General features: G+C 48.1%; 1 protein-coding gene across 3 annotated transcripts; it reads left to right on the forward strand.

The window, feature by feature from the left end:
- Nucleotides 1–7,023: 7,023 nt before the first annotated feature.
- Nucleotides 7,024–23,407, forward strand: Zfp28 (ZFP28 zinc finger protein). 3 transcript variants are annotated; one of them, XM_027430802.2, is made up of 7 exons: nt 7,024–7,295; nt 8,927–9,018; nt 15,315–15,441; nt 15,556–15,651; nt 16,525–16,685; nt 18,514–18,628; nt 20,217–23,407. In XM_027430802.2, exons 1-7 carry the CDS (start codon nt 7,085–7,087, stop codon nt 21,908–21,910), a joined length of 2,496 nt encoding a protein of 831 aa, XP_027286603.1. In that variant the 5' UTR covers nt 7,024–7,084; the 3' UTR covers nt 21,911–23,407. The 3 variants fall into 3 exon arrangements, with proteins under 3 accessions (XP_027286603.1, XP_027286604.1, XP_027286605.1); XM_027430803.2 differs by having other exon boundaries at nt 18,514–18,583; XM_027430804.2 differs by lacking the exon at nt 7,024–7,295 and adding an exon at nt 9,100–9,147.
- The last annotated feature ends 3,386 nt before the right edge of the window (nt 23,408–26,793 follow it).

Here is a 26,793-nt window from a genome sequence, read left to right on the forward strand (position 1 = left end):
TGGGTATTGTTTCCTTCAGGTTTATTATTCATTCTACAATCAGAATCTTAAAAATATAAATGTTATTTATGTAACTTGTAAAAACTCACAGTATAATGTCTATTAAGTGAATCTGAGAGGCCCAGCCACATGGTTGACGACATCAAGTTTGGATGGAGAACATCCTTCCAACAATTCCGAGACACATAAGCACAGAACACAGAGGCCACACACCAAAGGAACACGAAGGGACATATGTGAGCCAATGCTTTTATTGGGACCAAGGGTCCAGATCAAAACAAACAAGCAGCCATGAGTTCTGGGAGATGATGTCATGGATGAAAAGTGATCATTGGGGCAGGCCCTCGGCAGAGGTTTCATTTAAAGAAGTGGTGGCATCAGGGGTCCCAGTTTGACAGGAGAGATGCTTCTAAGTTCTTACTTTCGGCACCATACTCGAGCCGTTTGTGGACCTTGTGCTGCTAGAAAGTGTCAAGGGTGAGCGACCTGTGTGCTTCCAGCATGGGAAAGTTCATGAGATAAGAAAACATAGAGTTACAGGATTTCCCTACACCCACCCATGGAGGGAGTGCTTAGCAAATGTGCTAGGTCAGAAATACTATTTCTAAACTGTGAACTCTGGAGTTTGGAATATGACTTAGGTGGTCATCATTTAGACACTGGAAAGGTGTCTTCAGGTGGGTGACAATTAGCTTGCGTATTGCGTTTAAAGTTTAATAATATAGAAACTTTCTAAAGCGCAAAGAAATTAAACATGGTCTGATATGCAGAATCCGTTTTGGGATGGGCCTAGAACTTTAAATGAGACCGGACAATGAGACAAAAGGATTAGAATTTGTTTGGGAAAATATGTGCAAATATATAGTCAAGGAAAAAAAAAAGGCAGGATTTCTAATGTTCATTATCATGCAGCTGGCAGATCCTTGTAGCTGACGCAGTGAGCTCCAGGTTCACCACCAGATCCTATCTCAAAATATAAGGTGGAAGGCAATAGACTCCCATGTCAACTTCTGCCCCCCACAGTGCACACATGGGCAATCAATAGACTCCCATGTCAACTTCTGCCCCCCACAGTGCACACATGGGCAATCACGGCCACAAACGTGCACATATGAATACACATTCAAAATCAATAAACAAAAAAATAAAATTTAACGGGCGGGGGGAGGGGGTTGTGGCTGGGTTTGGTGGCACACACATCTAATTCCTGCACTCTGGAGGTAGAGGTGGCTGGATCTCTGAGTTCAAGACTAGCCCGGTCTACAGAGTGTGTTCCAGGGCAGCCAGGGTCACACAGTGAAACCTTGTTATGATAAATCTTTCCGCCAAAAGCCGCCGAGCCCCACCGCCACGTGTGCGATCTATGCCAGCCTCCCGCCTGAGTTAGGGCCCCAGTTAATGCACAGAGAGACTTGTATTAGGTTCAAAGCTGCTTGGCCAATGACTAGGATTCTCATCTGTTAGTTCAGTCTTAATTATCATAAATCTATATATTTTATAAGACGTATATTATAGAGGATGCCTTTTGCTGGCACCCTCTCTTGTCGGTGGCTCACATGGCGCCGCTGGAGGAGGAAGGGGAAAAGGGGACACTTCCTGTTTCCTTTGCTTAAATATGAGTCTCCTTGCTATGTCACTTCCTGCCTGGATCACCACTTCTCTACTACATTTCCCAGAGTCCTCTTTGACTCCTAGTCCCGTCTAACTTGCTGCCATTGGCCAAACAGTCAATAATCAATAAGATAAACATACACAGAAGTACATTCCCCATCAAAACCTTGTATAAAAACAACAACAAAAGATCACAGCCAGGGGCTGGAGAGATGGCTCAGAGGTTAAGAGTATTGGCTGCTGCTCTTCCAGAGGTCCTGAGTTCAATTCCCAGCAACCACATGGTGGCTCACAACCATCCCTAATGAGATCTGGCGCCCTCTTCTGGTGTGTATGGATACATGCAGACAGAACACTATATTTAATCAATAAATCTTACAAAAAAAAGATCATATCCAAGATGAGTACATAGCAGAAAGGAAAACAGGGGATCCAAGCTTCCACTGTAGTTGTTCTAGAGGACTAGGGGTGATTTCTGTGAAGCCCATCTCATTGTAGGTTCTGGTAGACAGTGTGCCTGACTTTCCTGGTTTATCCCCACTCCCTGCATAGTATATTGCAATTTAAGTCTGCAATTGTTTTCCCCGGAGGCTTTTGCCAACTGGTTTCTCTAAGGGAAACAACAACAAAGATTGGAGAATGAGAGTTGGGAGGAAACCGGTACCCCCCCCCACTCTTCTGCTGCTGCTGCTGGTGGTCTCCTCCAAATCCTTCCCCATGATCTGAGCGGTTAGGGATCTGGCTTCTATCAGGGCAGCCCTGGGAGTTTAGCTCCTGTAGAGAGGGTCTGGCTCTGGGATCATGGTAATAGTTCTATGGTTCTGAGTCTGCGGTTCTCAACCTGTAGATTGCAAGCCCTCTGGGGGTTGAGCAACTCTTCCACAGGGGTGGCGTATCAGATATCCTGCATATCAGACACATTATGATTCACAACTAGAAAAAAAGTTACAGTTATGAAGTAACAACGAAAATAATTTCATGGTCTGGGGTCACCACGACATGAGGAACTGTATTAAAGGTCACAGCATTAGGAAGGTTGAGAACCACAGTACTAAGTCTACAGAGTTGACTCCCAATTTTTGTGTAGCTTGTTAACCGTGGTAAATTTCGTACGGTGATTTTTGAGCGTTGAACTAGCGTCGCATTCCTGAATGAACGCCAGGTGGTCTTGAAGTATCCAAATTGAGCCCCCTTAATCTGAATACTTGGGATCCAAAAGGCTCCAAAATCTGAGACTTTCTGAGTGCTTCTATGACGTCAAAAGCGGCAAATTCTACTCCTGATCCCATGTAATAGGTTGTCATAAAAAATAAGAAGACTAAAAGATTGTTATCAAATTCCTGGGGCTGGGGAGAGGACTCAGTGGTTAAGAGCACTTGCTGCTTTTGCAGAGGACTTGGATTTGGTTCCCACCGCCCATGCAACAGCTCACAACTGTCTGTGACTCCAGTTACGGGGGATCCGATGGTCTTTTCTTGACGCCCTAGGCACTGTATGAACCCCATGCACATAAATATATGAAGGCAAAACACTCATAAACTAAAAAGAAATTTTTCAGGTGACACTCAACGCTACAAGACTGTTTTTGTTAAAAAGAAGTTTAGTATAAGATTACCTCTAGGTTATATGAGATGTCTGTGAAGCATAAACGGATTTTATATTTAGACTCTGGTTTCATCCCTGAAATATCTCCTTATGGTATGCACATATTTCCTAGATCAGAAAAAATAATGTAACACTTTTGGTCTGAAGCATTTTGGATAATGAATATTCTGCTTGCCCGGGGGTGGTGACGCACACCTTTAAACCCAGAACTGAGGAGACAGAGGCAGGTGGATTTCTGAGTTCGAGAACAGCCTGGTCCACAGGGCGAGTTCCAGCACAGGCAGGGCTACACAGAGAGACTCTGTCTCAAACAACCAAACAAGAAAACAAAGAGCATTCTGCTTACTCTAAAATGCACTGCTTGGTTCTGTTAGGTAATGTAAATGAAGGATTATCACATGTATGTTCCTGAGAGACATTAGTCTGTAATTTTCCAAGGCTACATGGCTAGTCCAATGATCTATTTCTTAAGCAAGTTTGGTAATTTGTGAGTTCTTTTAAGAGACAGGTTTGTTTTGTCTAACCCTTCAATGGGTATGATATTGCCCACAGTGTTTGCTTGTTTATCTTTTAATGGGACTGGTGACATAGCTCAGTGGTAGCACACTTGACTAGCCTATATCAGTCCCTGGAATTGGACCCTAGGACAAAACCAAAATGAACAGAATAAAACAATGGACACTGTGCTAGGTTCCACAGCAAAAACATCTCAAAACCAAAACCAACCCCCCACCCCAGATGCCTCTAAGAAAAGCATCGATGTCTGTATTTTATTAATATGTTCCCATTTCCTTTCCTTTTTAAAAATTTTAGACTGAGTCTCACTATGTAGTCCTGGTTGGCCTATAACTTGCTGCATAGACCAGGCTGGTCTTGAATTCCCAGAGATCTGCCTGCTTCTGCCTTCCAATTGCTATTAATGGCATGTGCCCGGACATCTGCCCTTTTTTGTTTTATTTCTTGGGCAGTTTGGATCTATCTATCTATCTATCTATCTATCTATCTATCTATCTATCTCTTATCTGTCTATCTATGCACTGGTTTTATTTCTTCAAAGCTTTTTGTTTCATTGATTTTTATTTCTATTATTGTGTAGAATTTCTCTCTCTCTCTCTCTCTCTCTCTCTCTCTCTCTCTCTCTCTCGTGTGTGTGTGTGTGTGTGTGTGTGTGTGTGTGTGTGTGTGTGTGTGACTTCCTCTTTCCAGCCCTTGGTTTACATTGCTATTCTTTATCCAGTTTTTATTTTTAAGATGGAAGCTTAGTTTTGAGCTTCCATTTTTTTCTGATATCTTCATTGAATACCCTATGTTTTTCTGAAAAAAAAAAAAAGCTTTAGTTGCTAGTCACAAGTCTGGATGTGTTTGCATTTTCATTTAGTTCTAAATATTTTTCAGTCATAATGATTTGATTTAAAAAGTTTACTTGGCTATTTTATTCAACTTAGAGAGGTGATCAAATAATACTTTTATATGTATCACCAATTGTGTTATTCAGAAAGATTTACTTTTAATTATGTGTGTCTCTGTGGGTATATGCACATGTGTGTAGATGCCCTCAGAGGCCAGAAGAGGGCATTGGATCCCCTGGAGCTGGAGTTAGAGGTGATTCTAAGCTCCCAACAGAACTCAGGTCTTTTGCAAAAACAGTATGCACGCTTAACCACTCAGCCATCTCTCCAGCCCCTAGATTTTTTTTCTTTCAAAATATTTTTTTATATTTTTCTCAAAATGTGCTCTTTGATTTGATTCAATAGTTAGAGTAATGCTTATTCTCAAACATTTCCGAGGTTTGTAAATCCTTTTAGTGTTGTACATTCTGCTTGTTTGATACCTGACAACCAAGAATATGATATCCTTACTCTATGCTGTCAGTTCCTCTGCCCGGATACAGAACATTTTCTACTCTAATCCCTTATTCATTTATTCACAATGAATGTGAGTTCTGCTAGCGTGGACGTATGACAACAGACGGTGAAGAGACAAGTAGCAGTGTCTGTCAGTTACTCGGCTGTTGGTCTGTCAGACTCTGGAACAGCCTTTTCTGTTACACTGAATTGTGTCGACCTTGTCTGTTCTGCACATGTCTCAAGGCTTGCTCTAGGCAGGGAGTCATCTTAATTCAGTTATTGAGATCGTGAGTTCTTTGGAAAAGGAGAGCAATCTAGAGTCGGGAGATGGGGCTTGATGATGGCTGCATAATTGCTCTGCCACATGTGCTCTGACTGGTGAGGTCATTTGCTGAGCAACAAGCCCTCAGATCCGGGAAGAAAGCTCCAGGACATAGTCCCTGTTTCTACGATACACATGGATACGAACAGGAGCACAGCCCCTAACTTAGGGTAGGAAGGGGAATTTAAAGGGTGGCACGAAGAGACAGGGTGTGCTGGCGCCTGCCTTTAATCCCAGCGTTTGGGAGTCAGAGGCAAGACAGATCTCAGTGTGTTGGAGGCCATCGTGGTCTAATTGAGAGTTTCCTATCAGGCAGGACTACACAGTGAAGCCTTATCTCAAAAAATAAGAAGAAAAAAGCAATGAGAGCTAGGACATTTGGCAGCAACCTCTTAGATGACAGGCGAATGACAAAAAAGATCAGCCCACAGCCCTAAATGCGACATTTATGTAACCCTTCCCAAGGGTTGGGGAACAGAAGGGATTGTAAGAATCTGAGCATGGCAAGGGACACTGTGGAATGCTTTGGAATGCTTCTGGACCTGTCGTGCCTGCTGTGCTCATGAGCTCAGAGGAATCGATTACCTGCACAGGATCAGACCAATCATTATTCCAGCTTACCCCCCTAACCTAGCCGGGGAGCTAGTGGCAAATGAAGGAAGCTGGGGGGGGGGAGAGGGGGAGGAGAGAGGGAAAGAGGGAGAGAGAGAGAGAGAGGGAGGGAGGGAGGGAGGGAGGGAGGGAGGAAAGAGAGAAAGCCATAGATTGCCCATGATCAAGTGGATGGTGTCCCATTCATGTACTTACAGCACTAACTAGATTCAGTTGGTTATATTAAAAAAGCAAAACAAAAAACAAACAAACAAACAAAAAACATCGGAACTGGAGAGATGGCTCAGAGGTTAAGAGCACTGGCTGCTCTTCCAGAGATCCTGAGTTCAGTTCCCAGCAACCACAAGGTGGCTCGCAACCATCCGTTATGAGATCTGGCGCCCTCTTCCGGCCTGCAGGCATACATGCAGGTAGAACACTATGCATAATGAATAAATAAATAAATCTTTAAAAAACAAACGAACAAACAAACGTGAATGTGGAAGTATTGGGGACACCTGGGAGAGGAGACGCGTTGGACAGGGTCAAGTTATGGTGTACGCATACATACACGAGACTGATCATAAACATGTTAAAGGAGCACCCCAGGAGAAAATCCGGGGGCGACTGCAGACCTAGGACCTGGTAGTGCCTGCCGGGGGTCCTTCTGAACTCCATGCATTAGGTGGTCTGGGGAGAACCCAAACCCACAAGCGCCTCCGATCAGAACCTCTGTGGCCTTGTATACAGGCCCGCGTGACCCCAGCCCAATTCACAGCACCCCCCCCCGCCCCGCCCAATTCCCCTCAAGTCAAAACAACCTCGGACCACCCCAAGTCCCAGAAACCTCTGGGGAGCGCTTTTCTGTGTCGAGCGGCCCGCGTTTCCCGGCTGGGGACTACACTTCCCGGCAGGCCTCGTGCGCAAATCCAAGTCCACTTCCGGCGCGTTCGGGCTGAACCGCCGGAGGGTCGGAACCTTCAGGCCGGGGTTAGGCCCGGGGGAGGGCGTGGCTGGCCGGGGCGTGGCCCGGAGGGTGCGGGCGTGGCCGGGGTGGGGTGGGGGTGTGTGTGTGTCCCCGTCTGCGGCCTGGCCCGTTTCGCGTGACATGCGGGGGGTGGCGAGTGCGGGGCCCCGCGAGCCCCGGGCCCTCCTGGGGCGCGGTGCCCTCCGCACAAAGCTCCGGGCTGCTGGGGGTCCCGCGGCGGCGGGGACTGCAGCCCCTCGTGGGCGCCCCGCCCGGCGCAGGCCGCGCCCCGGGGATGGCCGGGTCTCCCCGAGCCGGCGGGCAGCGGTGACCTCGGGGCCTGCGCACAGAGGTGAGTGGCCGGACGCAGCTCGATCTGCCCCGGGAGTGAAGGGACGGCGGGGTCCCCGCGTCCTTCCTCGATGCTGGGCGCCGAGTGCCAGCCAGGGCAGTGCAGCAGAGCTGGGCGGGGACGCTGACGTCTCCAGGGTCACCTTGGTTTAGACTGGTCTCCCTGCCCATTGCATGCTTCAAGAGATGAAATTTCCAGAGGGGGGGACTGGAGAGATGGCTCCCAACCATCCCTAAGTCCAGTTGCAGGGCTATAACCCCCTCTTCTGAACTTCATGGGCACAGGGCATGCACGTGGTACACTCTGCAAGCAACACACACGCATGAAATAAACTTAAATGAGCGGGGGCGTTGACGTCTCCAGGGTCACCTTAGTTTAGACTGGTCTCCCTGCCCATTGCATGCTTCAAGAGATGAAATTTCCAGGGGGGGGGGACTGGAGAGATGGCTCCCAACCATCCCTAAGTCCAGTTGCAGGGCTATAACCCCCTCTTCTGAACTTCATGGGCACAGGGCATGCACGTGGTACACTCTGCAAGCAACACACACGCATGAAATAAACTTAAATGAGCGGGGGCGTTGACGTCTCCAGGGTCACCTTAGTTTAGACTGGTCTCCCTGCCCATTGCATGCTTCAAGAGATGAAATTTCCAGGGGGGGGGGACTGGAGAGATGGCTCCCAACCATCCCTAAGTCCAGTTGCAGGGCTATAACCCCCTCTTCTGACCTTCATGGGCACAAGGCATGCACGTGGTACACTCTGCAAGCAACACACACGCATGAAATAAACTTAAATGAGCGGGTACATTGACGTCTCCAGGGTCACCTTACTTTAGACTGGTCTCCCTGCCCATTGCATGCTTCAAGAGGGGAGGAGGGGAGGGAGGACTGGAGAGATAGCTCCCAACCATCCCTAAGTCCAGTTGCAGGGCTATAACCCCCTCTTCTGAACTTCATGGGCACAGGGCATGCACGTGGTACACTCTGCAAGCAACACACACGCATGAAATAAACTTAAATGAGCGGGGGCGTTGACGTCTCCAGGGTCACCTTAGTTTAGACTGGTCTCCCTGCCCATTGCATGCTTCAAGAGATGAAATTTCCAGGGGGGGGGGACTGGAGAGATGGCTCCCAACCATCCCTAAGTCCAGTTGCAGGGCTATAACCCCCTCTTCTGACCTTCATGGGCACAAGGCATGCACGTGGTACACTCTGCAAGCAACACACACGCATGAAATAAACTTAAATGAGCGGGTACATTGACGTCTCCAGGGTCACTTTACTTTAGACTGGTCTCCCTGCCCATTGCATGCTTCAAGAGTTGAACCTTCCAGGAGGGGAGTGGGGGGGCACTGGAGTGATGGCTCACAACCATCCCTAAGTCCAGTAGCAGGGCTATAACCCCCTCTTGTGAACTTCATGGGCACAAGGCATGCACGTGGTACACTCTGCAAGCAACGCACGCACATGAAATAAAGAGACAACTGCTACTCGCTTGCCATCCTACCCTGTTGCCCGTCCAGGCCCAGGGTAATAACGGGATCTCATCTCATCTTTTCAAAATGGTCCCACCCTGCTCTCTTGGGTGTAGTCTTGTGTGGACTTGGCTGTCTAGTCTTTCCTTTTCCCCAGCGCTGCTTTCCAGAGATACCAACTTCCTCCAGGAGATTAACCGCAAACAGGAAGCTGCCCCTGCAGGGACCAAACTTAAAGCCAAGTCTCAGGTGAGCCTCACGCTTTCTCTCTGCTTCCTGTAATAGTCTTACTTTTTCCATCACTTAATAATGTTTGTTTTCTCTGAAAAGTTTTCAGTTTAAGAGACCTGCCCTGGGGTGCTGTTTCCTCATACTCTGGTGAGTGATGGGGCTACAGGGAGAGCTTCAAACTTACCAGGGCCCTTCTTCCTCTCTTCCTGTTCATTGCAACTGTTCTTTCTTGGCTGAAGAAATGATGACTCCCCTTTGTTGTTCCACTTGTCTCAAAAGGACTTTATTTATTTAGACAAGGTCTGTCTAGATAGTCCTGACTGTCCTAGAACTCACTATGTAGTTCAGGCTGGCCTTGAACTCACAGAGATCTGCCTGCCTCTCTTCCCTGAGTGCTGATATTAAAAACCTGCACCACCAAACCCTGCTTTAGAAGGATTCTTATGATCACAAATGCAGCCATCTTCCTACCTGGTTTCTTTGATGTCCACAGTGCAGGAGAAATACATTATGGCTAAGCCCCACTTAGGGGGTTGAGGCAAGGGCTCAGTGGGTCAGAGTGATTGCTCTGTATGTAGGAGGACCTGATTTTGAATCCCCAGTACCTGTGTAAGAAGGAAAGTGTGTTCCTGTAGACCTGAGCATTTCCAGGCAGTGGCAGATACATTCTAGAGCTCTCTGGCCCATCAGCCTAGCCAAAAAGGTGAACTTCTAATTTAGTGAGAAACCCTGTCTCAAAGCAATAAAGGAAGCCGTTCAGCAAGCTGGTCATGGCAGGGGCACAGGCACTGGACACGCATGAGCACATATCACACACATACATAATACACACACACACACACACACACACACACACACACACACACACACGTACTACTTTTTTTTAGGAATAATTTTAAATTTGAAAACATTTCTTTATTTTAATTATTTATTATGTATGCAGTGTTCTGTCTGCATGTATGCCTGCAGGCCAGGAGAGAACACCAGACCCCATCACAGACGGTTGTGAGCTACCATGTAGTTGCCGGGAATTGAACTCAGGACCCCTGGAAGAGCAGCTAGTGATCTTAACCTCTGAGCCACCTCTCCAGCCTCTGAAAACATTTCTTGATCTCTAGGAGCTCACAACCTTTTGACAGAAAGGCAAGGAAACGTGCCAGAGCCCAGGTACTCTACCTTGGGTCTGGGACCCCTGTCTCTGTTTCCTTTGACTTTGAGAGGGTCTCACTATGTATGTAGCCTTGGCTAACCGGGAGCTCCCTATGTAGACAGCCTTGAACTCATGGAGTCTTGTCTCTGCTTCCTGAATGCAGGGACTGAAGGTATACACCACCACACCAGGACTTCATCCTTATCTCTCACTCTGGGCCTCTGCTTCTACTCTTTTCTCTTCTGAATGCCAGAGAGCTCTCCGCCCGTCAGCTTTTGCCATGTCGGCTCTCAGCTCAAAACTTTCCAAGGTGTCCTTGAAGAAAGACCCCGTCCCTAAAGTGACTGAGCAGATATCTGAGATCTGTCTGGTTGTGAGCCACCATGTGGTTGCTGGGAATTGAACTCAGGACCTCTGGAAGAGCAGTCGGTGCTCTTAACCCCTGAGCCATCTCTCCAGCCCAGAAAAATTGATTTTTTGAAAAATTGTTTTGGGGGAGGAGTTTTGTAGTCTGAAGATTTTTCCCTTTTTTAAAATTTCTGTTTAAAAACTATAAAATTGTGGTGGTGTGCACCTTTAGTCCCAGCACTCGGGAGGTAGAGGCAGGTAGATTTCTGATTTTGAGGCCAGCCTGGTCTACAGAGTGAGTTCCAGGACAGCAAGGGCTAATCAAAGACACCTTGTCTGGAAAAACCGAAACCAAACCGAGACTGAAAATCCCTATAAAACTGTTCTATTGTGGTGCCACTTAATGTAAACTGCATTGCTGTAAACACCACAGTGTGGTTTTTCATATTCCAAAAAAAAAGGCATCATTTTCTCGAATTCAAAAATGTCTAAAAACATACAGATTGAAATATATATAGGGAGATAACTCTATTTGTTTAGTAAAGCATATATGAAAAGTATTTGAAAATCTGAAAAGCATCTGGAATCATGAAGTTGGAACTCTGGGACTGGGCTCTATAAAAACCCTGTGTGAAGCCGGGCGTTGGTGGCGCACGCCTTTAATTCCAGTACTTGGGAAGCAGAGGCAGGCGGATCTCTGAGTTCGAGGCCAGCCTGGTCTACAGAGCGAGTTCCAGGATAACCTCCAAAGCAATACAGAATAGTCATGTCTTGCTTTCTTTCACTATTTCGAAAAAGAGTATCTTGTACTTACTCTTTGTTTATTTTGTATATGTGAACAATATATCTTGAACATAGGCAGCATTGTAGGTGTGGTCTCTTCTGTCCAGTCGGCCAGTTCCCAAATAGCCACACAGAGATTTATTATTAATTATGAGCGCTCTACTGACAGCTGGGGCTTGATACTGGCTGTCTGTTACATTTGAAATTAACCCATGTTTCTTACCTATGCTCTGCCACATGGCAGTACCTCGTTTAGCTCGGCACATTCGTCTTGCTTCTCTCTACATCTCCTCCCAGCTCCTTCCCAGCATTCCTCTGCTCCCGCCCTCCCGAAATCGTGCCTGGCTGTCAACCTCAACTCTTTGTTAACCGATGAGAGTAATGCGTATTCATATTGAACAAAAAGATTGTTTTCACAGCACAGCGTGGCATGGCACTGCTCCCTATCTGACAGCTTTTACATTCTGTCCACCCCCATTTTCCGTGATGTCCCCTGAGCCTTTGGGCTACGGGACTGATGGGGATGTCCCATTTTGGGCTGAGCACTGCGCAGTCATTTCGTCTCAGTACTTAGACTGATGTCTTTGTTTGAACCTCTGTCTTTGAACACTATTTGAAATACCTCGTTTGCACTGAAATGTTTGGCCATTACTGTACTGGAAGCTTCCCACTGCCGAATCTCGCTCAGTTTTGAGAATGAAAGGTATTTAGCTTCTGGTCAACCCAGGAAGCCAGTGGTGCTCCTTCCTAGCGAGATGAAGATGCCTGGCAAAAAGCAGTCAGCTCTGCTCCTTGTGGTCGGCGGAAAGTTGAGAGCCCAGCAGCATTCGCTTTAGGTTAGATGGCTCAGGCAGGCATGCTAGGTCATGCTTTCCTCAAGCTCACAGAGCAGCGCTCAGCTCTGCAAATGCTACCAGATGACGGATACCGCATAGGCTCTTCAGTCTCTAGCTTAGGAGAGTTCCCCAAAAGGAGTTTACTAACAATGGGGCTGTGGAGATGACTCGGCCCGTAAAAGGTTTCCTGGGCAAGCATGAGGACCTGAGTTCACTCCAACACCCATGTGGTCCTTCCTTCCTTCCTTCCTTCCTTCCTTCCTTCCTTCCTTCCTTCCTTCCTTCCTTCTTTCCTTCCTTCTTTAAGTAGAACTTGATTGAGGAAGAGACACACAGGATTGCCCCCTGGCCTACACACACGTGTGTGTATACCCACACACAGATAATCACTTAGAAACCATCTTGTCTTTCCTTGATTGAGTTAAAGTGCCTTCCAAGTTTGGCAGTAGGCCAAAGTTATGGTGGTGTCTTATTCACAGACTGACCTGTGGAAACTTAGGTTTCTAGCACACAGACCGCCCAGCAGAACACACAGGTGTTGTTCCGGCTTGCGGTTGAGTAAGGACTCAGGTTTGGTTCAGTGTGGGATCCCAGATTGGAAGGCTGAGAAGATTGTTTTCTTCATTCTTCTTCCCTGTCTTTTATTTGAGAAAGGATCTCTAGGTGTGTGTGTGTGTGTGTGCTTATATGTGTTTATGTGTAGTGTGTATGTATATATGTGTATATGTGTGATGTCTGTATGTGTGTATATGTGTGCATAGCCATTCCATGTGTCAGTCAGAGGACAACTTGAAGGTTCCCTTTTTCCACCATGTGGATTCCAGAGATGAAACTCAAATTGTCAGACTTGGCAGCAAGCACCTTCTCCCACTGGGCCATCTTGCCAGCCCACAATCTAAAAAGACCAAACCTAAAATTCCCTGACTGTTCTTTTCAACCAGGGTCCTCACCTTTGAGAGGAATCTCCATCATTGTTTTAGGGTGTATCCTTTCCTACATTTATGGGACATTTCTTCCTGTACATGTGGGCCTGAGAGAAAAACAAGGTAACTCTGTGGTGTGTTTTGTATCATATCGTCTGTGCTGGATAGTTCTAGGTCAACTTGACACAGGCTAAAGTCATCTGAGAGAAGGGAGTGTCAGTTAAGAAAATGCCTCTAAGACAGTGTTGTAGGCAAGCCTGTAGGACGTTTTCTTAATCAGAGATTCATGTGGGCGGGTCACGCCCATTGTGGATGCTGCTGTCCCTAGGCCTGTGGTCCTGGGTTGAACACCGGGTGGTGGCTGCACACGTCTTTATTATTATTTTTTTTAACTTTTTCTTTCTTTTTTTGCATTTTTTATTTGACATTATTTTACATGTCAGTTCCAGTTCCCTCTTCCTCCCCTCCTCCCCTACCCCCCCCCAACTAAAACCCTACCTATCACATGTCCTTTCTGCTCCCCAGGGAGGGTGAGGTCTTCCATAGGGGGTCATCAGAGTCTATCATATCTTTTGGGATAGGGCCTAGGCCCACCCCCATGTGTCTTGGCTCAGGGAGTATTCCTCTATGTGGAATGGGCTCCCAAAGTCCACACCTAGGCTAGGGATAAGTACTGAACTACTACAGGGGGTCCATAGATGTCCGTGGTCTCCTTACTGAAACCCATGTTCCTGGGGTCTGGATCAGTCCCCTCCTTTCCCCTCCCCTTCTTTCTCCCCGCCCCTCCCCTTTTCTTCTCTCCCCTTCTTTCTCTCCTCTTGTCCTCTCCTCCCCCTGCCCTCCCTGCCTCCTCTCTTCCTCCCCCTAACCTCCCGTTTCTTCCCTTCCTCTTCCGTCATATTCCATTCCAAATTTTATACTTTGAGACATAGCCTCAAACTGTCCAGGCTGGCCGTGAACTGTGTAGTTGGAGAAGCCTTGAATTCCTGATATTCCTGTCTCCATCCTCCTAGTGGTAGACACTCAGCATGTCTCCCTCTCTCTGTCTCTGTCTCTGTCTCTGTCTCTGTCTGTCTCTCTGTCTCGTCTCTCTCTCTCTCTCTCTCTCTCTCTCTCTCTCTCTCTCTCTCTCTCTCTGTGTGTATATTCCACACTAGCCTCAAGTGTGGAGTCCTTCAGTTTCTGCCTCCCAACTGCTGGAATTACAGGCCTGCATTACCATGTCTGCACCTTGAAGGCATTATATTAATTTTAAACTTGATAGTGGTTTTCATTCTTACTACACACCCAATTTTCTTTTTTTTCTTTCTTTTTTCTTTTTCTTTTTTGAGTTTTTTGAGACAGGGTTTCTCTGTGGCTTTGGAGGCTGTCCTGGAACTAGCTCTTGTAGACCAGGCTGGTCTCGAAATCACAGAGATCCGCCTGCCTCTGCCTCCCGAGTGCTGGGATTAAAGGCGTGCGCCACCAACGCCTGGCCAATTTTCTTTTTTTATTTAGAAAAAAAATTGTAGATCATGTTTTAGTGTTAAGGAACTTTCAATGAAAATGCAACCCTTAGACCACAGCCAGGGCATTGCCTGGATCTTTGAGAATTCTGTCCTGGTTTCTTTCCTGGTCCATGTGCTGTTCCAGGCCATGAATGTGTCACAAGGTTGAGACAGGACAACTTGGCTTTCATTATGTATTGTTAGAATTGATGACAAATATTGTGTGTGAGTACATGCCTGTCCTGGCTAGTTTTATGTCAACTTGACACAAGCTATGCCATCTGAGAGGAGGGAACCGCAGTAAATGTCACCATAAGAATGGGCTGTACAAAAAATAAAATAAAATAAAATAAAATATAAAAGAATGGGCTGTATGCAGGCCTTTAGGGCATTTTCTTGATGATCAATGGGAGCGGGCCCAGTTTATTGTGGGTAGGGACACCCCTGGGCTGTGTTCTATAAGAAAACAAGCTGAGCAAGCCATGAGGAACAAGCTGGTAAACAGCTCCTCTCCGTGGTCTGCGTCAGCTTCTGCCCTGGCTTCCTTTGATGATGGACTACGATGGGGATACAGAAGCCAAATAAACCCTTTCTTCCCCAACTTGCTTTTGGTCATGGTGTTTCATCGCAGCAGTAGTAACCCTGGCTAAGACAGTCTCCAAGTGTTTCCCCCCCCTAAAGGATGAGGGTGAGGACTTGAGCACAGGGTGGGAGGACACAGTTCCTTTAAGAACTCCCCGGGAACCTTCGGCGCTGGCTGAGCAACAGTGCACTTTTGTCATTTCAGGGCTTGGTGACATTTGGGGATGTGGCTGTTTTTTTCACCCAAGAGGAGTGGGAGCGGCTCAGCTCTGAGCAGCGGCGTCTGTACTGGAAGGTGATGCTGGAGAACTACCGGAGCCTGGCCTCGCTGGGTGAGGGAACCCCCGCTCCCGCCCCGGACTCTGCCGTCCACGCCTGGGGTCCGGATCCCGGCGTGACCACATCCCGTGTTTGCTTTCCTCTTTCTGCTTTCCTTATGCACCTAGGACTTTGTGCGTCCAAGCCCGATATGATCACCTTGTTGGAAGAAGGAAAAGATCCGTGGGTGATGGAAAGAGAGCTGGCAAGAGGCCTGTGCCCAGGTGAGCAGGAGGAGGCGGGGAGGCGTGGCTGTGGCTGGTCCCAGCCCACTCGCTCGCACTCAGGATCTCATCAGCAGATACTGTGGCCTCTTAAGCAGGGGTTTTGTGTCTTCAGGCCTCCTCTCCACTCTCCAGCATGGCTGCATCCCCTTACAGATAATTCATTGACTTTCCTACATCCTTCCTTTGTCTTTCAGTCTTATGAACTCTTCTTCTTTTTTTTTTTTTAAATGTGTTTGTGTACATGTGTATTTTTAGGTGATCATGTGTATGTGAGAGTGTGTGTGTGTGTGTGTGTGTTTATGTGTCCAGCACAGTCTTCCTCTATGACTGTCTTTTTTTTTTTTTTTTTTTTTTTGGTTTTTCGAGACAGGGTTTCTCTGTGGCTTTGGAGGCTGTCCTGGAGCTAGTTCCTGTAGACCAGGCTGGTCTCAAACTCACAGAGATCCTCCTGCTTCTTCCTCCAGAGTGCTGGGATCAAAGGCGTTCGCCACCACCGCCCGGCTATGACTGTCCTTTTTTGATAATTTCATGTGTGTGGGTGTTGTGCCAGTGCGTGTATCTGGGCACCGCAGCACATGCATGCGTGGAGCCTGCAAAGAGGACAGTAGCTCTCCTGGAACTAGAGTTGCCCACAGTTGGGAGCCACCATTCAGGTCCCCCATGGGAATTGAACCCAGGTCCTCGGGAAGAGCAGCCGGTGCTCTTAACCACTGAGCCATCTCTCCAGCGCCATTGGCTTTATTTATTTATTTTTTTAAATTTATTTTGTGTGTGTGGCATTCTGCCTGCAAGTACATCTGTGCACGACATGTGTGCCCTCCCACCATGCAACACATAATAAGAGCTGTTTGCTGTGTTAATTTCTCTAAGACTTAAAGGCTGTGCGTGAGACCAAGGAGTTCCCTGCAGAGGACTTAAGCGAAGAACAGTTATCCCAGTTAGTGCTGAGAAAACAGCTCCTGCACCGTAGACCCAAGTGCTCTGCGTCAGGGGAAAACTGGGGTGGCAACGCTGTGTTCCAGACACCAACGGTGAGTTGCGGGGTTCCCTCGGGCAGCCCTTTATGATTCCTTGGACAGTGTAGAAATTGCCACTTGCATGCACTATTTCCTGTGGACAGATTGTGACCCAGTGGGGAAAGAGTTATATCATCTTGAAACACACATAGAAGCGTGTGTCCGAGTGTTTGCACAGGTTGGGGGTGATGATCACAAACAAGCTGTGTGTGTGTGTGTGTGTGTGTGTGTGTGTGTGTGTGTGTGTGTGTACACGCACAGATTGGGGGGACAGACAATTCCAAACAAGCTCTTCAGGTGACTGAAATTTGATTTAGAGCGAGCATCTGAGAACTCTGAGCAGGGTCTCAGTAGTTCGCCTGTTCCCCTCTGCTGGGAGAATTCCTCCCTGAGAAGTTGGGAACATCCACCCTCCTCATGAGGTCCTGATGACCAAATGTCTCGGTTAGGTTCCTAGTGCTGTGTTAAAACACCATGACCCGGGGCTGGAGAGATGACTCAGCGGTTAAGAGTACCGACTGCTCTTTCAGAGGTCCTGAGTTCAATTCCCAGCAACCACGTGGTGGCTCACAACCATATGTAGTAAGATCTGGTGCCCTCTTCTGGTGTGCAGATAGACATGGAAGCAGAATGTTGTATACATAATACATAAATAAAATCTTAAAAACAAAAACAAAACAAAACAAAACACCATGACCCAAAGGAGCTCGGGGAGGCAAGGGTTTGTAGTCCATCATCCAGGGAAGTCAGGGCAGACACTCAAGCAGGGCAGGAACCTGGAGGCAGCAGCCGATGCCGAGGCCGTGGAGGAGCGCTGCTGGCTGGCTTGCTCCCCACGGCACTTGTTCAGCCTGTCTTTTTATATCTTGGACCACGGATCCAGAGCTGGCACCACTCACAATGGGCGGGCTTTCCCTCATCAAACACTAACTAAGAAAAGATGCTGTCGGGGGCTGGAGAGATGGCTCAGTGGTTAAGAGCACTGACTGCTCTTCCAGAGGTCCTGAGTTCAATTCCCAGCAACCATATGGTGGCTCACAACCATCTATAATGAGATCTGGCGCCCTCTCATCCAGGCAGAACAGTGTAAACATAATAAATAACTAAATAAATCTTTACAAAGAAAATATCCTGTAGGATTGCCTATAGGCCTGTCTGGTGGGAATATTTCCCTAATTGAAGTTCTCTCTTCCGTATCAACTAGACACAAAACTAGCCAGCACACCCAAGTATGGTTTCACCAAAGTTCATTCCCGAGAAATAATGTGTGTATTGGGGTTACTTCCAGAGCATAGGCCGGGAGCTGCTGGGAGGAGTGGGGGTGACCCCATAGTGGCCGCACCAGAAAGTCTTCAGCCACTGTGAGCAGTGGCTTCTCTGTAGCGGCATAGACAGGTCTCCTTTCAGCCAGCCTCCCCAGCCCGTGCGCAGTCAGGGCAGAACTGCAGTCAGGTGTGTGGGAGCGGTGGATGGAGTCTCAAGTGAGGTGCTGTGGCTCTCTAAGAGAATGTCATGGCACCACAGGCTGCTCTTGCTGTCTCTGACAAGGAGGCATGGCTGATGTGATGGAGATGGCAGCTGTTTTTCTCAGAGGACTCCACCCTGTGACACCTTCTTTTGTCAGTCAGACACACACACACACACACACACACACACACACACACTCACAGAGAGAGAGAGAGAGAGAGAGAGAGAGAGAGAGAGAGAGAGAGAATTCACAGTATAGCCTCTGCAGCTCAGCATTCAGGTGACCCGTGGTCCAGAGTGTGCTGTGTACAGCGTGTAGGCTCATTCCACCCTCCTGTGACCTCCCAGCTTCACAAATGTGTTTGTGCCTTTTCAGGGCTTGAAGACCATCACAGATATGGCTAGAGACAGCTCTCCTCAGCTTGCGTCGGCTCCGAAGAGTTTCCGTAAGAATGTGACATGGGAGAACTGTGACGACCTGGGGTCCTTAGGTTAGGCCTTCTCCCTCCCCGGTCTGGATCTGTCTTTAGGAGCGTTTGCTTTTCATGGTTTTATTTTATTTTATTTTTTTTGCTTTTTTGAGACAGGGTTTCTCTGTGTCCTGGCTGTCCTAGAACTCACTTTGTAGAAAAGACTGACCTTCAGACTCACAGAGATCTGCCTGCCTCTGCCTTCCGAGTGCTGGAATTAAAGGCGTGCGCCACCGCCCTATTTTTGGTTTGTTTAGTGTTTAAGGTGTATGTTCAGGTGTGGAGCTGCCTATGGAGGCCAGAAGATGGCATTACAACTCCTGGGGCTGGAGTTAGAGGCGATTGTGTACTGCCTGATATGAGTGCTGGGAACCAAACTCAGTCCTCTGCAGGAGAAGTCCCATCCTTGGTAGATCACACATGCACGCACTCACACGTCCACACACACGCGCATGCAAGCACGCACGCACGTGTGCACATACAAGCATGCCCACACTTCTAATTCTTCCTGTGGTGCTGTGGGATGATCCTACTGTACATGTGAATATGCATTACTCTCATTGGTTACTAATACAACTGAGTAGCCCATAGCAAGACAGGATAAAGTTGAGGACTAGGATGAAGAAGGGTGGAGAGGGGTGGACACCAGTGACCCTCAAGAAGCAAAACGCTAGCGGACAGGTAAAGCCATGAGCCCCGTGGCAATAGGTTAATTTAAATGTAAGAGCTAGTTGGTAATAAGCGTGAGCTATTGGCTGAGCATTCTGTAATTAATACTGGGCAGTCAGGACAGGAAAACTCTGCTTCCATTTACACCGCAGTAATAATTTTTTTCTGTCAGAGTCAGGGAACAGCTTACTCAATTTCAGACTGACAAGAGTATAAGCAAACACTTTCAGGACACTGTGCTTCTAAAGCAGATCTGGTCTCTTTATTGGGGAAGGGGAGAGGCCCTCTGTGGTGCAGAGAGAGCTGGCACAGGCTTGTTCTCAGGTGGGTGTGGTGATGTCGCCGTAGCTTTGGTCAGGATGCAAATCCTCACCCACCACACACTGAAAACTGCCAAGTCTGGCAAGAAAAATCACACTCGTAGATTTCAGAATGACTCCTCTTCCTTTGCGCCTTCTTTTAGCAACTCATCTCCTTGTAGTTTCCTTTTTATTCATACCCACTTGGGTGCTTGTCAGCCTCTCAGTTTCTTGGGCGTCATTAAAGATAAATACCCATTTGTTTCATTTTGCATATCAGCTGGATATCAGCAGATAACTGGAGAAAGGGAAAGCGTGTGTGTGTGTGTGTGTGTGTGTGTGTGTGTGTGTGTGTGTGTGCATGCGTGCGTGCGTGTGTGCATGCGTGCGTGAGCACATGTGTGAGTCATCGAAGAAACCCTCTAATGGAAAAGACCAGATCTTATGTGGATAACTTGTATGAAGTAAAGTTTGAAATTTTTGACTCAGGTGTTGCAGAGAAACAAAGATGTTATTCCTAGAGGCTCCTTTGTGTCTGCAGGACAGGGCAGACAGAGGTCATAGTGCAAGGAGACAGAGGCAGAAGATCTCTTCTTCTTGATATAGAATAAAGGAGATAACGTTTTCTTCATCTGTTTCAGGCCAGCAATCTGTACGTGGGGCCCAGGATGTGTTTCCAAAGCAAGACTCAAACGCCGAAAGGTTAACGGACTCAACTTGGAGCACTAACCTTGAGTGCTCCACCTTCAGAGCAGATTGGGATTCTGAGTGTGTGTTTGAAAGGACACCATGTGAGCAAGAGACGGTTGCTCCAAACAAAGCCTTCTCCGAGAGGAGACAGCGTGTGTGTATCGAATCCGGAAGACGCTTTCATTCGAGCAGTTCAGAAGAGAGGAGCCACGGTTGTGACTCGGGTCGAAGTCTCCCCCCAAATTCAGGGCCCATCCAAGACGCGGGAAGCTGTGCGGGAAGAAAACTTTTCAGATGCGAGGAATGTAAGAAAACTTTCACCCAGAGCTCCTCCCTCACGGTTCACCAGAGAACTCACACGGGAGAGAAGCCCTATCAGTGTGAGGAGTGTGGGAAGGCCTTCAGCGATGGCTCCTCCTTCGCTCGACACCAGAGGTGCCACACGGGCAAGAGGCCGTACCGGTGCGCCGAGTGCGGGGAGGCCTTCATCCAGAACGCGTCCCTGGCTCGCCACCGGCGGCGCCACCACGCCGCCGGGGAGAAGGCCTTCGGCTGCCTGGACTGCGGGAAAGCCTTCGGGGACCTCCTGGGGCTCCAGCAGCACCGGAGAGTGCACACGGGCGAGAAACCTTACCAGTGCGACAAGTGCCACAAGCGCTTCAGGTACGGCTCGTCGCTCACCGTGCACCAGAGGACGCACACGGGAGAAAAGCCCTACGCGTGTGACACGTGCAGCAAGGCCTTCAGCCACCACGCCTCGCTCACCCAGCACCAGCGGGTGCACTCCGGGGAGAAGCCCTTCGGGTGCAAGGAGTGTGGGAAAGCCTTCCGGCAGAACGTCCACCTGGCCAGCCACCTGCGGACGCACACCGGGGAGAAGCCCTTCGCGTGTGGCCAGTGTGGCCGCGCCTTCAGCATCAGCTCGCAGCTGGCCACGCACCTGCGGACGCACACCGGGGAGAAGCCCTTCGCCTGCGAGGTGTGCCGCAAGGCCTTCACGCAGAAGGCGCACCTGGCGCAGCACCGCAAGACGCACACGGGGGAGCGGCCCTACGCGTGCCCCGAGTGCGGCCGCGCCTTCAGCCAGACCACGCACCTGCTGCAGCACCGGCGGGTGCACACCGGAGAGAAGCCCTTCAAGTGCGCCCAGTGCGGCAAGGCCTTCGGCGACCACTCGTCCTGCGCGCAGCACCAGCGGCTGCACACGGGCCAGAGGCCCCACGGGTGCGGCGAGTGCGGCAAGGCCTTCAAGACCAAGTCGTCCCTCGTCTGCCACCGCAGGTGCCACACCGGGGAGAAGCCGTACGCGTGCAGCGCCTGCGGCAAAGCCTTCAGCCACCGCCAGTCCCTCAGCGTCCACCAGAGGATCCATTCCGGGAAGAAGCCGTACCAGTGCAAGGAGTGTAGCAAGACCTTCATCCAGATCGGACACCTCAACCAGCACAAGAGAGTCCACGGCGGAGAGGGAGCGTGCCACCGCAAGAAGGGCGGGGAGGCCTTCAGGCAGGCCGCGCGCCTGGCTCACCATCAGCCAATCCGTTCCGGAGGCTCACCCGCTCACCCTTCTTCTCTGCCCGCCGCATCCAACCCTGTGGACCTCTTCCCCAAATTCGTCTGGACTCCGCCCTCGCTTTCATCGTCATGACCTCAAAACGTGGCCATTAACAACTCGGCCCCTCTGTCCCCATGCTCACTTTTGTCCCTTACCAGTTTGCCCTTCATGTTGCAGGCAGGGTTGGGTTATTTGGGGAGTGTAAATGTCATTAGTTTTGCTCATCGGAAACTTATATCCGTTGGTTAATGCCTAAGATGTGCTTAGCGCAGTGCCTGATCCATACCAAGTCCTCAGCAAACTTGGCTCTTGGAAAGGTTTGTTTCTGAACATGGAAATCCTATTGTAGTCAGCCCTGATAAAAACGACGCAATAGAATGAGGTGGGGAGAAACCAGATTTCACACAGGAAGGGACTTCTCTGAGTTGTTGCCGAGGCTTGCCGCTTTTCCTTGAAAACATGGTTCTAAGCCAGGGCTATGGTGGGCTCACCTGTAATCCTAGTGTTAGTGAATTCAAGGCCAGCCCGGGGAACTTAATGAGACCCCGTCTCTAAATAAAAACAAAACAGTTGATCCCAGACTACTGAACTGTATCATGGCTTTGAATTTGAACTATGTGAGTGTAAGCAAGCTAAGGGAACTTTGAGTGAGAAAACTCTACACGTGACAATAAAAGGCTAGGCAATGTGCGTAGTCCACCTGAAACAAATGAATCAAAACAATGGGGAAAGCACAAGGTTTTATATGCATGTGGTTAAAACGACAAACAAATTACTCAAGAATGAGAAAACTCTGAAGGATTTGATCCATTGAAAGTCACTGGTTTATGCATGTATTCTTACTAGACTTCCAAGGAAGTATTAACACTGGGGAAAAACAATCTCGGGGGCCAGCAAACTTGACTTACAGTCTGTCTCACCGATTCCTTTTGTATGGTCCATAATCTAAATTTCTAAAAATGTGTTGAGTGGTTTTACACATGAGAGGAACGCTTCAGCCTGGCGACGATGTGAACTGTGTTAGTGTCTGCAGGTGACGTTGTTTGGGCAGGCAGTCACACGGTCACTTACACACTGCTTGCGGCGCTTTCATCTACAGAGGGCGGTTGTGTTGAGATGAAGACGATCTGGCTCAGAGAGCCAAAATAGTTTTATTGAGCCACAGCCATGGTCATTGGTTTACCAACCCTCTTTGGCTGGTTTTGTTGTTTGTCTGTTTTGTTTTCCCCAGGGGCAGAGTTATCAGCTGCACTGGAGATCATATGACCACATTAAGGCACAAATATTTACAGCTGAAGAGTAGACGAGAAGGCACAAAAGTTTCTCACCTCGTGGCAATAATAAACCCTGACCAGAAAACCAAAAACAAACCCAAGAATATTGGGCTCAAAGGTACTCGTTGCCAATCCTGATGACCTTGGAACTCACGTGGTCGAGGGAGAAAACTCACCCATGAGAGTTGTCCTCTTGACTGTCACACCTTCACACAAACAGTAGGTAGCTTAAAATACAGCAATAAAGCAATTTATGAAGAGATGACATTATTAAATGATAAAAAACTCAATAAAAATATATTTAGAGAAAATATTATCAAGATGTTTATGTTTATTATCTTTCCAAAACAAGTCCCAGGAGGATATGTTGACAACTTCAGGGAGTAATTAGGCAAGAATATAAAGGATTTTTCTTTAAGAATTGTTTAGTATTTTATTTTGAGACATGGTCTCTCTATGTCTGCCCTGGAACTTGCTATGTAGACCAGGCTGTCTTCGAACTCACAGAGATCTGTCTGCCTCTGCCTCCCAAGTACTGGGATTAAGGGCAAGCACCACCACACTTGGCTTTTTGTTTATTTGTGTGTATACCCACTGAGGCCAGAAGAGAGCTCTGGATCCTCAAGAGAGGAACTCAGAATAGGAATTTAAAAACTTCAAATATGCTAACCCAATCCAAAGATACACTAATTTGATACATGCTGGGGAACGACCAGAAGAAAATATTGAAAGTCTTATTTTACTTTATATTGTTACCTTATCAACAGATTTCTTTGTAACTGTAGTAAAGACGCCGCAATTCCTAACATGCAAGTCTCAAATCTCAGTCAAGGTGGTTCAGACAGCCTTTGTTGGCACTGCCCGGTACGACAACATCCACAGAGCAAAGTACACAAGTGTTCAAGTACCAAGGCTGCGGTGGGTCCATCTAATGCACCATGAGAGATTGCTGCCCCAAACACCTCAGGTTCATTACTTGTTGGATTCCGAGTTTTTGGTTGTGCATTCAGGGGCCTTTTCACAGTGTGTACATTCAGTTATGCGGTTTAAGAATCTGGGATCTAGAGTTCACTGGAGCTTTGTGGTATGCACTGCTGGGAACAGCCCTGGCTGTGTCTGTGCCTTTTGGATCCAGAGAAATCAGCTGTCATAGTTGCCCACTTGAGGCATGCATGCCACAGTGTTCAGGATGGCCTGCATTGGCGGAAAGGCAGTCCATTTGACTGACAGTCCAGTTGCTCAGAGTTGCAAGAGAGAGTCCAGTAGATGCCAATTAGAGGCTCACATTGCCTCACCCAGCATCTTTGCGTGTTAAAATGAGCAACAGCAGGGGTGCTTTTGAATTTTACATTGATAGTAGTAGCTACTGGGTCTCTCTACATTGCCCTAGCAGTCCTGGAACTCACTCTGTCGACCTGGCTTGGCCTCGAACTCACAGAGAACTGCCTGCTTCTGCCTCCCAAGTGCTGGGATTAAAGGCTGGTGCCACCACCTTGCCTGGCTAGTGACTTTTTTGTTTGAAGATTTATTGATTATGTCTTCACTGTTCTACCTTTATACCAGGAGAGGACACCAGATCTCATGACAGATGGCTGTGAGCCACCTTGTGGGTGCTGGGAACTGAACTCAGGACCTCTGGAAGAGCAGCCAGTGCTCTTAACCTGTGAGCCATCTCTCCAGCCCCAGCTAGTTAACTTTTTAAGAGCATGCTTTAATTATGCTGAACACATGGTCGGGGTTATCTGTCCCACAGCTCATATGTGTCAAACACTCTTTGCCACTGGATACTAAGCCCCGAACAGGGAGAAGATGTGTAGTCTTGGTATATTCAGCCTTGTAGGGAAAGGCAAATCTGTGGATGGAGGCGGGTTATGTCCGGGAGCAATAACTAAAGCACGAAACAGGTCACACAGGCTCAAAAGTCTCTCGTGCTACTCTTGCCGGGCGAGGACTACATATCCCAGTTGCCATTGCGGAGGACCGCGCGACCACCTCCGGTAGGAACCAGAAGTCAGTAACGCTTCAACCCCGAGAACCCAGATTCTCAGGTGGAGTTCTTCTTGGTGAGCTTCGGGTGAGACTAGACGTGGTCTGGGAAGGCTGCAGGAGTGGTGTTCGGGTCGCCGCGAGGGTGGTCTGGCACCGGGGGGTCTGACACGCGTGTTGTGTGTGTGAGTGTGGGGACGTGGGGCTGACCGGAAGGAGGCTGGGGGGAAATGTGAGACGGGAGCGCGGTGGGCGGGGCTTGTGGGACGGTCCCTCCCTGCTGGCTCTCCATCAAACGCGTGGTCTCAGGTGGCAAACCCAAGAATCCAGACACCGTGCCAGGCAGCTCAAGTATTTCTTTTCTTTTTTTTATTAGTTCAAATTAGGAAGAAGCTTGCTTCACATGTCAATCCCTCCTTCTCCTCCGTCTCCCTCTCCTCCACCCAACCCTCCACCCCAACAGCTCAAATATTTCTTGCTTTTATTTTTTATTTTTATTTTTTTATTTTTTTAGTTCAAATTAGGAAGAAGCTTGCTTCACATGTCAATCCCTTCTTCCTCTCCCTCTCCCTCTCTCTCCCCTCCACCCCACCTACAGCTCAAGTATTTCTTGCTTTTTAAATTTTTTTTTATTAGTTTAAATTAGGAACAAGCTTGCTTCACATGTCAATCCCTTCTCCCTCTCCCTCTCCTCCACCCTACCTACCCCACCCCCACCCCCAACAGCTCAAGTATTTCAATTGCTTGAGTTTTCTGGAGGAGACAACTCAGGACTCTTCTTAGGTAAGAACGAGAGATGGTTTGGAGGTGGCTAAAAAGAAATGAGAGCTGAGATTTGAGGAAGATGTTATTTGAAGTCCCAAGTGTTAGAGGAGGGTGTCAGTGGTCCCCAGTGCTGGTAACCGGCAGTCTAAAGATTTGGAGGGTCACTTTGGTTTATAGGGTAGAGATGAGTTCAGGAAGGGGCCTTGACTTGCCAGAGTCACTTAACCAGACACTGCCTTCTCGGTGTTTGTGTTGCCCCAGGATTTAGGGGAGTGAGTGCCAGCCATGAGAACGTTTCTTCCGAGTGCTCTACTGCTGTTCAAAGTCATCAGCGTTTAGTTTTTCACCCGCCAGATCCTAATACTGTCACGGTAGAATGAGATTTGGGCTCCTGTATACATGTGCACGTACACACACTCAGGCACACACATACATACACAGAGTAAAGTAAATATTTTAAAAAGGAAGTTCAGAATTAATTCAGCCCCTTTCCTCCTTCATAATTAAAGGAACATGTCAGAGCCTGTAACAAGGGACTTCATCACAACTCATTTGTCATACTGCAAATTGAGAGCTCGGTCTCCTGACAATTCTCCGAAATCCGTTTGTTGTATGAAAATGACAGCCTCTGGGGAATATAGCTTCTACAGGAATTGGCCTCATCAAACCTTGACTTAGTTTCAGAGGGAGGTCTATTTTGTGGTGTCTGCTTGAATAAAGAGTACTGGGGTTGAGCACACTAGCATGGTGTCCATTTCTCATTATTTATAGGCTGTTGGATTTGTGAAGAAGAAGTCTTCCCAGAGGTTTGATATGTAAAATGGTGATGATACTCCCTACTTTCTTTGACAGATTATGGAGATTAAAAAAGTATTACGCTGGTGGTGGTGGTGGTGGTGGTGGTGGTGAACTCCTTTAATTCCAGCACTCAGGAGGCAGAGGCAGAAGGAG

Source organism: Cricetulus griseus, chromosome 9 (assembly GCF_003668045.3).
Source record: "Cricetulus griseus strain 17A/GY chromosome 9, alternate assembly CriGri-PICRH-1.0, whole genome shotgun sequence".
In the NCBI taxonomy this organism is placed as follows: Eukaryota; Metazoa; Chordata; class Mammalia; order Rodentia; family Cricetidae; genus Cricetulus; species Cricetulus griseus.

Excerpts from the sequence above, each read along its gene's own strand:
- Zfp28 (XM_027430802.2), top strand. The coding sequence starts at position 7,085 with ATGCGGGGGGTGGCGAGTGCGGGGCCCCGCGAGCCCCGGGCCCTCCTG. Across the intron at positions 15,442-15,555 it reads CCGGAGCCTGGCCTCGCTGG|GACTTTGTGCGTCCAAGCCC; the intron begins GTGAGGGAACCC and ends TTATGCACCTAG. Across the intron at positions 16,686-18,513 it reads CTGTGTTCCAGACACCAACG|GGCTTGAAGACCATCACAGA; the intron begins GTGAGTTGCGGG and ends GTGCCTTTTCAG.